Source organism: Dendropsophus ebraccatus, chromosome 2 (genome assembly GCF_027789765.1).
Source record: "Dendropsophus ebraccatus isolate aDenEbr1 chromosome 2, aDenEbr1.pat, whole genome shotgun sequence".
Classification (NCBI taxonomy): Eukaryota; Metazoa; Chordata; class Amphibia; order Anura; family Hylidae; genus Dendropsophus; species Dendropsophus ebraccatus.
The window spans coordinates 201,804,560-201,819,201 of NC_091455.1; the positions used below are offsets into that span (position 1 = coordinate 201,804,560).

A 14,642-nucleotide genomic window follows, 5' to 3' on the forward strand; every position below is an offset into this window, starting at 1 on the left:
TTTATGTAATAGATGACATGGGCGATATCGGCTGATAATTGTCTTTGAACACGTCGAAAAATCAGGAAAGCAACGATATGCGGAATAGGAGCGGCGTCAGCAGATCGACGCTATCTTCTATGGGCTGCCCCCTGGCTCTTACCCACTTGCATGCAATAGCGCTGGCAGCGAGCGGGGAATAAGGATCAAGCATGTGCTGACCTGACCGGTTGGCGCTCACTTGCTCCCTCTGGTTGCCCTATGTAATAGGGGCTTGATCCTCTTGAGCTGCACTCTGTATTCAGCCATTACATTACCTTATCCTTCAGGGCTGCACTCACGATTCTGCAATTACGTTATGTCTTATACTCCAGAGCTGCACTTACTATTCTGCTATTATATCATATAATAATCCAGTCATCTCCAGAGCTGCACTAACATTTCTTGAATCTCCTGCCCGCTGACCATCATCACAGCGTTCTGTCTTCTTTTCAGGGGATCCTTTGGTTTTGTGAAACGTGTTGTGCACAAAGGAAACGGAGCCACATGTGCGGCCAAGTTCATTCCGCTGAGGAGCAAGACCCGCAAGCAGGCGTACCGCGAGCGAGACATCTTATCGGGGGTGTCACATGAGAGGGTCACCCTCCTACTTGATGCCTTTGAAACCAAAAAAACGCTCATCCTCATCATGGAGATGTATCCTTTATGGTGTGGTGGGAGAGGAAACAGGGACGGCGTGTTTAGGGATCATAGATCTCAGAGTATGGATCAGGGACTGTAGATTTGTATGTAGGGGTCAGGTATCGTAGAGCTGTGTGTAGGGATCACCGATCTGTGTGTAGGGATCGTAGAATTCTGTGTAGGAATCAGGGATTGTAGATCTCTGTTTAGGGATCTTGGATCTGTATGTAGGGATCTTAGATTTGTGTATAGGGATCACAAATCTGTGTGTAGGGATCAGGAATTGTAGATCTTTGTGTAGGGATCACAGATATGTGTAGGAATCACAGGTCTGTGTGTAGGGATCACAGATCTGTGTGTAGGGATCAGGGATTGTAGAACTGTGTGTGTAAGGATCATTGGTCTGTGTGTAGGGATCATTGGTCTGTGTGTAGGGGTCAGGGATTGTAGATCTTTGTGTAGGGATCACAGATCTGTGTATAGGGATCACAAATCTGTGTGTAGGGAACAGGGATTGTAGATCTTTGTGTAGGGATCACAGATCTGTGTATAGGGATCACAAATCTGTGTGTAGGGAACAGGGATTGTAGATCTTTGTGTAGGGATTACAGATCTGTGTGTAGGGATCAGGGATTGTTGAACTATGTGTAAGGATCATTGGTCTGTGTGTAGGGATCACAGATTTGTGTGTAGGGGTCAGGGATTGTAGACCTTTGTGTAGGGATCACAGATCTGTATGTATGGATCACAGGTCTGTGTGTAGGGATCACAAATCTGTGTGTAGATTTAATGGATTGTAGAACTGTGTGTAAGGATCATTGGTCTGTGTGTAGGGATCATTGGTCTGTGTGTAGGGTCACAGATCTGTGTGTAGGGATCATTGGTCTGTGTGTAGGGATCACAGATCTGTGTGTAGGGGTCACAGTTCTGGGTACAGGGATCAGGGATTGTAGAACTGTGTGTAGGGATCATTGGTCTGTGTGTAGGGATCACAGATATGTGTGTAGGGATCACATATCTGTGTGTAGGGATCTTAGATTTGTGTGTAGGGATCAGAGATCTATGTGCAGGGATTGTAGAACTGTGTGTAGGGATCATTGGTCTGTGTGTAGGGATCACAGAGCTGTTTGAAGTAATCTTAGATCTTGTGTAGGGATCACAGAACAATCTGCTTATTGACCCTAATGATAATGTCAGATGTTGTGGGGAGGAACTGCTGGATCGACTCTTCAGGAAACGCACCATCACTGAGAAAGAGGTGAGAACGATCACCGTGTCGGCCATGTTATCCCTGCCGGGGCAGAGGAGGCTGTGGTGCTGTAATCACTCCTGGTAGTGGGGTACAGTGGAGTGACCCTGGTTCTGGTAGTGGGGTACAGTGGAGTGACCCTGGTTCTGGTAGTGGGGTACAGTGGAGTGACCCTGGTTCTGGTAGTGGGGTACAGTGGAGTGACCCTGGTTCTGGTAGTGGGGTACAGTGGAGTGACCCTGGTTCTGGTAGTGGGGTACAGTGGAGTGACCCTTGTTCTGGTAGTAGAGTACAGTGGGGTGACCCTAGTTCTGGTCTTGTGGTAATGCAGGGTGACCCTAGTCCTTGTTTTGGGGTGCTGTAAAGTGACCTCAGTTATTGTTTTAGGGTTCGGTGTAGACAGGGTTCGGTGTAGACTTGGGCCTCTGTTTTAGGGGGCTACAGGGTGAGCCCTGTTCTTTTTGCTGATGCTGTGGGGTTGACGCTGGTTTTGGCCTTGAGGGTCTGCAGGTTGACCCTAGTTATTGTCCCGGGTGTGGTGACCCTATCCTTGTTTTGGGGGCTGCATGATGACCCCAGTTATTATCTTGGGGTGTGGTGACCCCAGTCCTTGTTTTGGGGGCTGCATAGTGACCTCAGTCTTGGGGTGTGGTGACCCTGTTTGGGGGGTTGCAGGACCCCCATGTTGCATTGTGAGTACAGGAAGCAGCAGATGTTCATCTCAATAATTCATCTCCGGATTGTTAGTCGTCAGTTCAGTCCTGGATCTGCCAAAGGGAAGAAAACAAGAAAATCACAGATGGAGCTGGATGCGGCCCCGGATCGGCGTGTCTGAGAATTCCCTGCAGCATGCGATAGAAGCAGCATGAGCGGCGCCCCCTGGTGTCTGACAGCAGCAGGGACTCACTCCTTCTCTCCTGAGACTTTCCAACCAGCTTAAGTCACTTATGATTATAGCATTAAAGCTGGTCCACTACTGAGGTCCACAAAGAACAAATTTCAGCCAAATTTGAGTCCAAAGGAAAATTGTCATAAGAGTCCCTGTGTTTCCCATAGCAACCAATCACAATGCTGTGGGGTGTGGGGATTTAGCTGCTGCAGTGGGGTGTGTGGATAGTGCTGCCGCTGTGGGGTGTGTGGATAGTGCTGCTGCTGTGGGGTGTGTGGATAGTGCTGCTGCTGTGGGGTGTAGGGATTGTGCTGCTGCTGTGGGGTGTGTGGATTGTGCTGCTGCTGTGGGGTGTGTGGATAGTGCTGCTGCTGCTGTGGGGTGTAGGGATTGTGCTGCTGCTGTGGGGTGTGTGGATAGTGCTGCTGCTGTGGGGTGTGTGGATAGTGCTGCTGCTGTGGGGTGTGTGGATAGTGCTGCTGCTGTGGGGTGTGTGGATAGTGCTGCTGCTGTGGGGTGTGTGGATAGTGCTGCTGCTGTGGGGTGTAGGGATTGTGCTGCTGCTGTGGGGTGTGTGGATAGTGCTGCCGCTGTGGGGTGTGTGGATAGTGCTGCTGCTGTGGGGTGTGTGGATAGTGCTGCCGCTGTGGGGTGTGGGGATTGTGCTGCTGCTGTGGGGTGTGTGGATTGTGCTGCCGCTGTGGGGTGTGTGGATAGTGCTGCTGCTGTGGGGTGTAGGGATTGTGCTGCTGCTGTGGGGTGTGTGGATTGTGCTGCCGCTGTGGGGTGTGTGGATAGTGCTGCTGCTGTGGGGTGTAGGGATTGTGCTGCTGCTGTGGGGTGTGTGGATAGTGCTGCTGCAGTGGGGTGTGTGGATAGTGCTGCTGCTGTGGGGTGTAGGGATTGTGCTGCTGCTGTGGGGTGTGTGGATTGTGCTGCCGCTGTGGAGTGTCTGGATAGTGCTGCTGCTGTGGGGTGTAGGGATTGTACTGCTGCTGTGGGGTGTGTGGATAGTGCTGCTGCAGTGGGGTGTGTGGATAGTGCTGCTGCAGTGGGGTGGGGTGATTGTGCTGCTGCATTGGGGGGTGGGAATTGTTTTGCTGCTGTGGGGTGAAGGGATTGTGCTGACGCTGTGGGTTGTGGGGATTGTGCTGCTGCTGTGGGGTGTAGGGTTTGTTCTGCTGCAGTGGTGTGTGGGGATTGTGCTGCTGCTGTGGGGTGTGGGGATTGTTTTGCTGTAGTGGTGTGTGGGTATTGTTCTGCTGCTGTGGGGTGTAGGGATTGTTCTACTGCAGTGCGATGTCAGGATTGTGCTGCTGCAGTGGGTTGTGGGGATGGTGCTGCTACTGTGGGGTTTAGGGATTTATCTGCTGCTGTGGGGTGTGGGGATTGTGCTGCTGCAGTGGAGTGTGGGGATTGTTTTGCTGGTATGGGAATTGTTCTGCTGCTGTGGGATGTGGGGATTGTTCTGCTGGTATGGGAATTGTTCTGCTGCTGTGGGATGTGAGGATTGTTCTGCTGGTATGGGGATTGTTCTGCTGCTGTGGGATGTGAGGATTGTTCTGCTGGTATGGGGATTGTTCTGCTGCTGTGGGATGTGAGGATTGTTCTGCTGGTAATGGGATTGTTCTGCTGGTATGGGGTGTGGGGATTCTTATGCTGATATGGGAATTGTTCTGCTGGTGTAAGGTATGGGGGGATTGTGCTGCTGCTGTGGGGTGTGGGAATTGTTCTATGGGGGAGGGGGCACCTATCACCTTCTTCTGTAACTTCCCCCTTATGGATCCTTTTTGCAGGTGAAGATCTATATCCTGCAGCTGCTGGAAGCCATCGCTTATCTCCACGACAAGAACATTCTGCACCTGGACATCAAGGTTGTTGTTTATGATTCTCCATTGAGAAGTCACATGACAGCGGTGGCTCCACCCAGGAGGAGCACTGTATACATTGTGATTGACAGATGAGGGCACAGCCTGACACTCCTCCTGTCTCCTTTCTGCAGCCGTCAAACATCCTCATGGTTCACACCGATCAGGATGACATAAAACTCTGCGACTTCGGATTCGCTCAGAAGATAATTCCCTCCAAGTTTCAGTACAGCAAGTACGGATCACCGGAGTTTGTGGCCCCCGAAATCGCCTCCCAGGCTCCAGTGTGTAAAGCATCTGATATCTGGTAAATATTACATCAATAATGTGTGATATTAGTAATATGTGATCGGTGATATATGAAATATCAGTGATATATAATAGGCGATATGTGATATATGATACATTATATATGTGATATTCTTGATATATGACAAGCGATACATATGTAATATTGGTCATTCGATATGTGATAGGCAATGTATGTGATATGTAATAGGTGATGTCATATATGTGATAGGTGAAGTGATATGTGATATCAGCGATAGGTGATGTGATATGCAATATCAGTGATAGGTGATGTGATATGTGATATCAGTGATAGGTGATATGTGATATCAGCAATAGATGATGTGATATGTGATATTAGTGATAGGTGATATGTGATATCAGTGATAGGTGATGTGATATGTGATATCAGTGATAGGTGATATGATATATGATATTAGTGATAGGTGATATGTGATATCAATGATGGGTGATGTGATATGTGATATCAGTGATAGGTGATATGTGATATCAGTGATAGGTGAGGTAATATGTGATATCAGTGATAGGTGATATGTGATATCAGTGATAGGTGATGTGATATCAGTGATATGTGATATTAGTGATAGGTGATATGTGATATCAGTTATAGGGGATGTGATATGTGATATCAGTGATAGGTGATATGTGTTAGGTGATGTGATATTAGTGATAGGTGATAGAGTCTGTGTTTTCCCTCAGCTCATATTACGTGTTTGCTCCGTATGGTGTCGTACCAGTAAATGTTCCTCTGGATCAGGGCTGATTCACTGTTTTTACTTTTTCAGGCCTGTCGGGGTGATCTGCTACTTGTGGTGAGTGCGGGGAACAGTCCAGGGAGGGGGGGTGCTCTGGTCTCATCCAGGGCTGTAACTAGCAATGGCTGGGCTCCATAGCAAACTTTTGATTGGGGCCCCCCCTTCCCCATCAAGTTTAGTCATAACTGCAAGGGTTTTTCAGGAGTGCTTGCAGTTAAAGGGATATTTGCAGAACCTGGGAGGCCCACTTGGCCACCTGATGCTGCAAATGATGACAGCTCAGGGGGCCCAGTGTATTGCAGGAGCAGGCAACAGGGCCCCCCTGATGCGGTGGGCCCCATAGCAGCTGCTATGGCTGCTACAGTGGTAGTTACGCCCCTGGTCTCATCACTTCATTGACGCCCAAATGATGCGATGTGTGAGTGTGAGTGTGCACTGCATGATATGTGTACAGTTATTTGGGGTAGTGCTCTCTACTACATCATATTACATCCTGTCCAGTGCAGTGTCCTGGGGCTGCTGGGTGTTGTTAGCAGTGGGCTGGGGGTTGGTGTTATAGCCCACTGATGTCAGGTTGTGTCCCCCCTGCCCCCTCATGGTGACGGTTTTCCTCCCTCTGTTTTGCGCAGTCTGGTCAGCGCTTCGCCGTTTGCCGGTCAGAATGACAGAGAGACGTTACTGAACGTACAACAAGGGAAGATAAACTGGAGCTGCCCGGGGTTCACCCAGCTCAGCGATGGAGCCAAACACTTCATGATGGCGACCGTCCACATGTCTCCTGAGTGAGTCCAAAAATACAGCGTCTCCTCTACCCCTCACAGCTGAGGGGTTGTTACAGTGTATCGGCACTGACATTGTCCTGCCCCCCCCCACACACACACAGCTGAGGGGTTGTTACAGTGTATCAGTGCTGACATTGTCCTGTACCCCACCACAGCTGAGGGATTGTTACAGTGTATCAACACTGAAAATACAAACACAGCAGCACAAATCTCTCTGCGCTGATGCATTGTAACAAACCCTCAGCTGTATGTCCAGAATCCTCCAGTAGCTCCAGAGCGCCCCCGGCTGAACACAGTGTGTCTCTTCATATGATAGTCTGTAACCTTAACCATTTGTCTTCTTGGTTTTGGTAGCGCCCGGCCCAGCGCCAGTGACTGTATCTGCCACAGGTGGTTTACGGTGAGTCGTGTTATGTCATCTGGTGTTTTCTGTCACTTATGACACGGTTACATGTCATTATACCTTTATATTGTGCCATTATATTATATCCTTCAGATATAGCATGTTCCATAGTGCAGTACAGAGCTTATCACTCCCATCATCCCTGACCCCAGGAGCTCACAATCTAATCGCTGTATCACACACAATGTATCACTCCCATCATCCCTGACCCCAGGAGCTCACAATGTAATCTCCCTATCATACACAATGTACCCCCCTCCCCCCATCATCCCTGACCCCAGGAGCTCACAATCTAATCGCTGTATCACACACAGTGTATCACTCTCATCATCCCTGACCCCAGGAGTTCACAGTCTAATCCTCCTATCACACACAGTGTATCACTCTCATCATCCCTGACCCCAGGAGCTCACAGTCTAATCCTCCTATCACACACAGTGTATCACTCTCATCATCCCTGACCCCAGGAGCTCACAGTCTAATCCTCCTATCACATACAATGTATCACTCCCATCATCCCATCAATCTATATTGTGGGTCTGATCTTTTCTTATCACTATCTTATTCCAGGTGAGCTCCGGCCCGGAGGACACACAACCAATCAGCTCCAAGAACCTGAGATTCCTCGTAGCTCGCAGCCGGTGGCAGGTGAGTGCTGTCTATTGCCATCTCTTTATTGCAAGAGAATTACGGGTAATTCTTCTAAAGCTGGATGTTATATGTACTTGGATATGTTCAGTAGTATAAGGCAGATATGCTGTCAGTGGGTCTTGGTTCAGTATCAGCAATGTGTTCTTGTATTGCCAATTGTATTAAGTGGATATACCTTATAATGTTGTTTCCTTTTGTGTTTTTAGCGCTCGCTGATGTGTTATAAATCCATCCTGGTGATGAGGTCGATTCCTGAGCTTCTCAACGGCAAGTTGGAGATCACATCCCTAGGCATCCCCCGACACTTGGTGGAGTGCAGCAGCTCCTCCACCAGTAGTGGGTCTTCCTCCGATAACGAAAGCGACATCAGTCCCACGGCCAAAGACTGTGATCCTTCTCTCGAGCTGCACTTGTCAATTTTTAAAATGTCTGAAAAGGAAAAAACATCAGAGTCTGGAGAGGGACAAGAAAGTAAAGACGTTTTAGAAGACAAGAAGACAGAAAGTTCAGACATCTCTCCGATGACTGGACACAAGCGTGAACATGAGGATGTGGTTGGTCTGACTGAAAGCCCAAAGGAGCTGGAGGAAGACGACAAAATGTTGGTTCATTCTTTGGAGACATCACCAGTGAGACAAGTCATCCACAGATCGGCCACTATTGAAGTCGGGGGCCTTGCGTCTAAAAAACCAAAGACTGGATCTTTTATTAGGGGGACTTCAGCAGACAGTGCCCTGCTACTACAAAGAGCAGATGAGAAACCATCATCAGTGTGTGTGCCGCGACAAAGCATCATCAACAGCACCTTCTACAACCAGGACTCTGAAAGGCCCGGCGTAGCATCACCAGACGGCTCACTCAAAGACAAGGACTTCATCAGGCATAGAGAGCGAGCACGTAGAAGTCTGATGAAAGCTGGGTACTCAACAAAAATTTTAAGTGGTTTGCGAGAACCTCTTCTTGAACAGTTTGCAATGGAACAAAGAATGTTGTCCGACCAAGATGGAGTGCTTGGCTCCCTCAAGAAATCAGCTTCATTCGACACAGCAAAGGGCACCTTTAGGTCTTCATTCAAAGTTTCTAGCCGGAGTCGATCCCTCGATGACTACAAATCAAGACCCTTGAGTGTCTATAAAGGAACTCTTGTGGAAGAAGCAGATCAAGATCCTTTGAGAATTGAACAAGGAACCTTGAAGAAGATGGACACAAAGCTTCCTCCTGAGGTCTCTGTACCTCCCGAAGTTCATAAATTTTCAGCACCTGTAAGGCTGTCCTCAACACAAAGGCCTCTGTCTGCACCCCCAACAGACAGGGACAGCACAATTATCGCAGTCTTCCATCAGCAGTCAATACTGGAGTCTAAAGTAAGACCATCCTCTGTACCACCACAGGTAGAAGAAAGTACCATTATAACATTTGTAAAACCAAGACAAACTTTAGAGTCCTCAGAGACAAGGAAAACAGACACATCGAAGGTTCCTCCTCCACCTACTCAATCCAGTAAGAAGAATGAAGCTCCATCATTAGACATTCAGGGCAGAGTGACATTTACTGTCCATAGTACTTCTGAGGGGAATGATTTCTTAATCTCTGACACTTCCATAGGAGGAGACAAATGTTCTGAAAGTTTCACTGTGGATAAGACGAGGAGTGAAGTGTTGACGGATGCTGAAGAGACCAATGCTGAAAAGTTGTTTCAGTTTGTAGAGTTGGGCAATGACAAAAATGAAATGATGACGGTGATACATGAAGGAACCACGCAGGAACATGTCACAGATCTGAGGGAACATGATGGTAGACCAGGGAAGGAAACTGAACCTCCCTCTGCACCTCAGGTAGTGACAGCCACAGAATCTTCTGAAAATAAAACCCTCCAAGATAGGATTTTGGTAGATAAAACGGTTTGCCAGCCAGATGATGGAGACAAGACACAAGTGTTCATCGATCAGACTCCTGACCTTCAGAAAAGTCCCAGAGATGAAATGTCCACACCCAAAACACTGGAAACTACTCAAAAAGTGCAACTACCAGCAAATAACACTGATGTGTCTCCCATCAGTGATGGCCACCATGTTGTTGGCAGAGATTCACAGCATCCAGTATATAGTGATGGAGCTAGCCCTACACTTGAGGACTTGGTTGGAGAGATGTCCTCGTTGTCAGATGAGATGGATGTGTTGGCAAATGAAGAGAAGCCGGTCAAACAAGAATCTCTCACTCCTTCTCCTTCAGTTATTCCATCAGGATTCCAGGATGTGGCTCATTCCCTGGGGGAGTTCTCCACAATCGATACAGCCCCCTGCCCCACGGAGCAAATCCCGAAGGAGCCACAGATAACGTCAGTCTCTCAGTGTAGCTTCTATGAGTCTTTGTCTCGTGCCGAGGTCTCCACTGTCGAGAGCCACAGCTCCAGTAAAACATTTATTTCCCATTCGGATAGTTCTGGCACGGGACGACGATCTGACAACTTCTCAGACTTCGATGAGGCTGGTAGACATTCTGAAGTGTCTCTGGTGGAGATTGGTGGAATTCCTCATGACAAGTCGTCCACAGGTCTAGAGCTTCGCCCATTGGATGTTGGTGCTACTCATCCCCAGCTCTATGATTTTTACAATATCTTTACGTCTCCCCAGACGTCTCTGACGATAGAGGAACCAAAGTCATCTACATGTCAGCATCCAACAGACTGTGGTGAGACAGCTATGGAGACCTCATGTGTGGTGGCAGGGAGTGACACCATGTCCGCTCCACCACCGCAGCAAGTTACTAAAGACAGAAAATCCTCACGGAAACGGATCAAACTCTTCCGACCTCATAGAAAATCTGAGACAACTGTGAAAACCATGGAACCGAGTCTGAAGCAGAAAGTAAAAGCCTCCGTGGCCAACATTTCCCGAATCATCAAACGAAAGCCGGGCAATGGGAAAGAAGGTGAGAGGAAGTCCAGTCTTCATAGCAATGTGTGACCACTATGTATGACCATATAGACTCAAACATGACCTGTGTACAATGCCATACATACATGACCACACGTGAATTGCCTTCATGACCATTCATGACCTATCTACATGATCACATGTGACCTATCTACATGACCATATACAATCAGTTTTTATGGCCGCAATGTCAATGGATAATGTCATCCTCAGCAGGTCCATCAAATGTGATGAAGCTTCCAGCAGCTGAACAAGCAGCACACGGCAAAGTTTATGGATCAGTGAAGAGGAAAGGACTCCCAACCTTCAGACTGCCCAACCTCAGTGGCAAGGACAAAGGTCAGCCCCCCCCCCACCTCCAAATTGTTGAAATGTGAAGTGTACAGAGGGGGGCACTGGAGAAGGTTTACAGAGTAGCCTACAGGACCTTACATTCTTAAACTCGCTGCTGGTTCAGATTCTGCACAGGCAGATGTAGTATCTTAAACAAAGCATTGTAAACTGGTGTAATCTACAAGACAGCAGAGAGCACTGAATTATGGCATTAGCTCATCTGATATAGATGAATCTGTCAGGAGACTGCGGTCCATTATGGGTTCTCAGCACAACTGATAGGGATGGATCTGTCAGCAGATTGCAGTGCATTATGGGACCTGTCATCTGTCAGCAGACCAGTATATTATGGGATCTCTGCTAAGCTGATAGGGATGGATACCCATAGATCATATGGATGGATCTGTCTGTCAGCAGACTGCAGTGCATTATGGGATTAGCACAGTTGGTAGGGATGGGTTTATCAGACTGTAGTGCATTATGGGATCTTACTTAACTGGTAGGGATGGATCTGTCAGCAGACTGCAGTGCATTATGGGATCAGCTCAGCTGGTAGGGATGGATCTGTCAGCAGACTGTAGTGCATTATGGGATCAGCTCAGCTGGTAGGGATGAATTTATCAGACTGCAGTGCATTATGGGATCAGCTCAGCTGGTAGGGATAGATCTGTCAGCAGACTCCAGTGCATTATGGGATCAGCTCAGCTGGTAGGGATGGATCTGTCAGCAGACTGCAGTGCATTATTAGATCAGCTCAGCTAGTAGGGATGGATTTATCAGACTTCAGTGCATTAGTCAGTCAGTCAGTGCAGATCAGCACAGCTAATAGAGATGAATCTGATAGAAGACTGCACAGTAAGCACAAGCAGAATTATGATCTCAGCTCTGGATATGATTGGAGTATAAGCCAAAATAGTGACTGCAGTTTTGGATGTGACTGGAGGTATATACAGTATGTATATGGTAGAATCATTACTTTACCACCAGTGACCGCCACACGTTTACGCCTTTCCATGTTTTATAGTGGAGCTGTTTCTTTGTCTTTGCAGCCCCTGCCTTTGTGGAGGAGCTGACGGACCAGACGGTGGTGATGGGACACCTGGTGACGTTATCCTGCAGGACGGCACAGCCAGTGACAAACGTGGAGTGGTATAAAGGTAAAACCAATGGGATTTGCCTTGTCCCCCTCCTGCACTGTACGGTATTGGGCTCACTGACACTGGGGCCCCTGTGAGCAGAGCAGATGTACAGGAGTGGGGTGTCTGGGTCAGACCTGTAGTACACAGCGCCCCCCAGGGGTTATCACAGTCTCTTCTTCTCGTACAGACGGTGTTCCCATCCAAAGCAACGAGCGGCTTCTCATCTCCTCCACCTTGAAGAACTATCACCTGCTAACCATCCTGCTGGTGACGGCTCAGGACCTGGGCATCTATGCCTGTGTGGCCACCAACGTGCTGGGCAGCGCCTCCACCTGCTGCATCATCAAGAAGGCTGGTAAGTGATCAGCGCAGATCATGTGCCTGTCATATACATACATGAGGCCCCCAAATATCCTCCCCAACAGGCCAGTCTGATGTTCTGGGAACCACAATTGATTGAGTGCATGAATTATCCTGATGATGATCTGTAATTTGTCGCTGCTCAGAGATCCCGTGTTGCCCCAGCAGCCCAGAGGTGGCGCAAGTGTACAAGGATGGAGCGCTGATCGTATGGAAACCCGTGGAGTCCAGCTCTCCAGTCACCTACTTCCTGCAGTACAGAAGGGAGGGTGAGAGCTGCTGCAGAACCACATAATACACCTCAGCTGCTGCAGAACCTCATAATACACCTCAGCTAGTGCAGAGCCTCATAATACATGTCAGCTGGTGCAGAGCAACATAATACACCTCAACTGCTGCAGAGCCCCATAATACACGTCAGCGGGTGCAGAGCCTCATAATACACCTCAGCTGCTGCAGAAGCTCATAATACACTTCAGCTGCTGCAGAGCTCCATAATACACGTCAGCGGGTGCAGAGCCTCATAATACACGTCAGATGGTGCGGAGCATCATAATACACGTCAGCTGCTGCAGAGCAACATAATACACCTCATCTGCTGCAGAGCCTCATAATACACCTCAGCTGCTGCAGAAGCTCATAATACACTTCAGCTGCTGCAGAGCTCCATAATACACGTCAGCGGGTGCAGAGCCTCATAATACACGTCAGATGGTGCGGAGCATCATAATACACGTCAGCTGCTGCAGAGCAACGTAATACACCTCATCTGCTGCAGAGCCTCATAATACACCTCAGCTGCTGCAGAAGCTCATAATACACTTCAGCTGCTGCAGAGCTCCATAATACACGTCAGTGGGTGCAGAGCCTCATAATACACGTCAGATGGTGCGGAGCATCATAATACACGTCAGCTGCTGCAGAGCAACATAATACACCTCATCTGCTGCAGAGCCTCATAATACACCTCAGCTGCTGCAGAAGCTCATAATACACTTCAGCTGCTGCAGAGCCTCATAATACACGTCAGATGGTGCGGAGCATCATAATACACGTCAGCTGCTGCAGAGCAATGTAATACACCTCATCTGCTGCAGAGCCTCATAATACACCTCAGCTGCTGCAGAAGCTCATAATACACTTCAGCTGCTGCAGAGCTCCATAATACACGTCAGTGGGTGCAGAGCCTCATAATACACATCAGCTAATGCAGAGCCTCATAATACACGTCAGCTAGTGCAGAGCCTCATAATACACGTCAGCTGGTGCAGAGCAACATAATACACCTCAGCTGCTGCAGAGCCTTATAATACACCTCAGCTGCTGCAGAGCCCCATAATACACGTCAGCGGGTGCAGAACCTCATAATACACACCTCAGCTGCTGCAGAACCTCTTATAGCCATGTTCTGTGTCATTCTTCCTGACAGGTGAGGAGTGGCGGGCTCTGACTCTGGATATCTCGGATTGCTGTTACTCCACCCACAGCCTGTGTGAGGGTCACGTCTACTCTTTCCGCATCGCCTGTATCAGTAAAGCAGGGATGGGGCCGTACAGTGAGCCATCCGCTGCTGTGAGGATAGGGAGGTGGAGCCCAGGTAGGTCCCTTACACAGGTATATATACATACAGTATATACTACTGCATCAGGATGAGTGTAGGGAAGAGTCCAAGACTGGAGAAAGATGTAAGCTGTTGTATCAAACCCTCAGGTGATTTGATGGAGTCCTCCAGTGTGATGTCAGAGCTGTGATGTGTGCTTTCAGCTAATCTGCTGCTCCCTCTCCCCTCTCACTGTCATCAACACAAGCTGAAGCAGAACTACTACAGTTGCATCCCTCTCCCCCCCCCCTCACAGGATCAGAACATTCTGCAGCTGCATCCCACTTCTCCCCCCTCACAGGATCAGAACTTGCTGCCACTGCATCCCCCTCCTTTCCCCTCACAGGATCAGAATCTGCTGCAGCTGCATCCCCCTCCTCCACCCTCACAGGATTAGAATTTGCTGCCACTGCATCCTCTTCCTTCCCCCTTTACAGAATCAGAACCTCCACCTTCCCTTTACGGTAACAGATCCTGCAACAGCTGCATTCCCCTCCTCTCCTCTCTTTTTCCCTTCTGTCTCAAAAGAACATAACCAGCAGCAGCAGCTGCACGCCCCTCCACATACAGAAAGCTGTTTCTACTGAATCTCTCACCTTTCCTTTTCCCTGAGAGGGCAGAACCTGCATCAGTTTCCCTCCAACAATAGCAGAGCCTGCTGCAGGGACAAAACCTGGTGCAGCTGCATCCCCCTCCTCTCTCTCCCAC

General features: G+C 48.7%; 1 protein-coding gene across 1 annotated transcript in view; it reads left to right on the plus strand.

Annotated features, from left to right (window-relative positions):
• The window catches only part of LOC138783865 (obscurin-like), a 45,348-nt gene that overhangs the window by 22,637 nt on the left and 8,069 nt on the right, over positions 1–14,642 (plus strand). The window contains exons 8-21 of the mRNA XM_069959134.1: positions 475–675; positions 1,858–1,918; positions 4,595–4,672; positions 4,801–4,973; positions 5,761–5,787; positions 6,360–6,512; positions 6,867–6,912; positions 7,486–7,563; positions 7,773–10,497; positions 10,716–10,841; positions 11,885–11,992; positions 12,162–12,329; positions 12,481–12,603; positions 13,764–13,931. Coding sequence (XP_069815235.1) covers positions 475–675; positions 1,858–1,918; positions 4,595–4,672; positions 4,801–4,973; positions 5,761–5,787; positions 6,360–6,512; positions 6,867–6,912; positions 7,486–7,563; positions 7,773–10,497; positions 10,716–10,841; positions 11,885–11,992; positions 12,162–12,329; positions 12,481–12,603; positions 13,764–13,931 — 4,235 coding nt within the window. The remainder of the gene's footprint in view (positions 1–474; positions 676–1,857; positions 1,919–4,594; positions 4,673–4,800; positions 4,974–5,760; positions 5,788–6,359; positions 6,513–6,866; positions 6,913–7,485; positions 7,564–7,772; positions 10,498–10,715; positions 10,842–11,884; positions 11,993–12,161; positions 12,330–12,480; positions 12,604–13,763; positions 13,932–14,642) is intronic.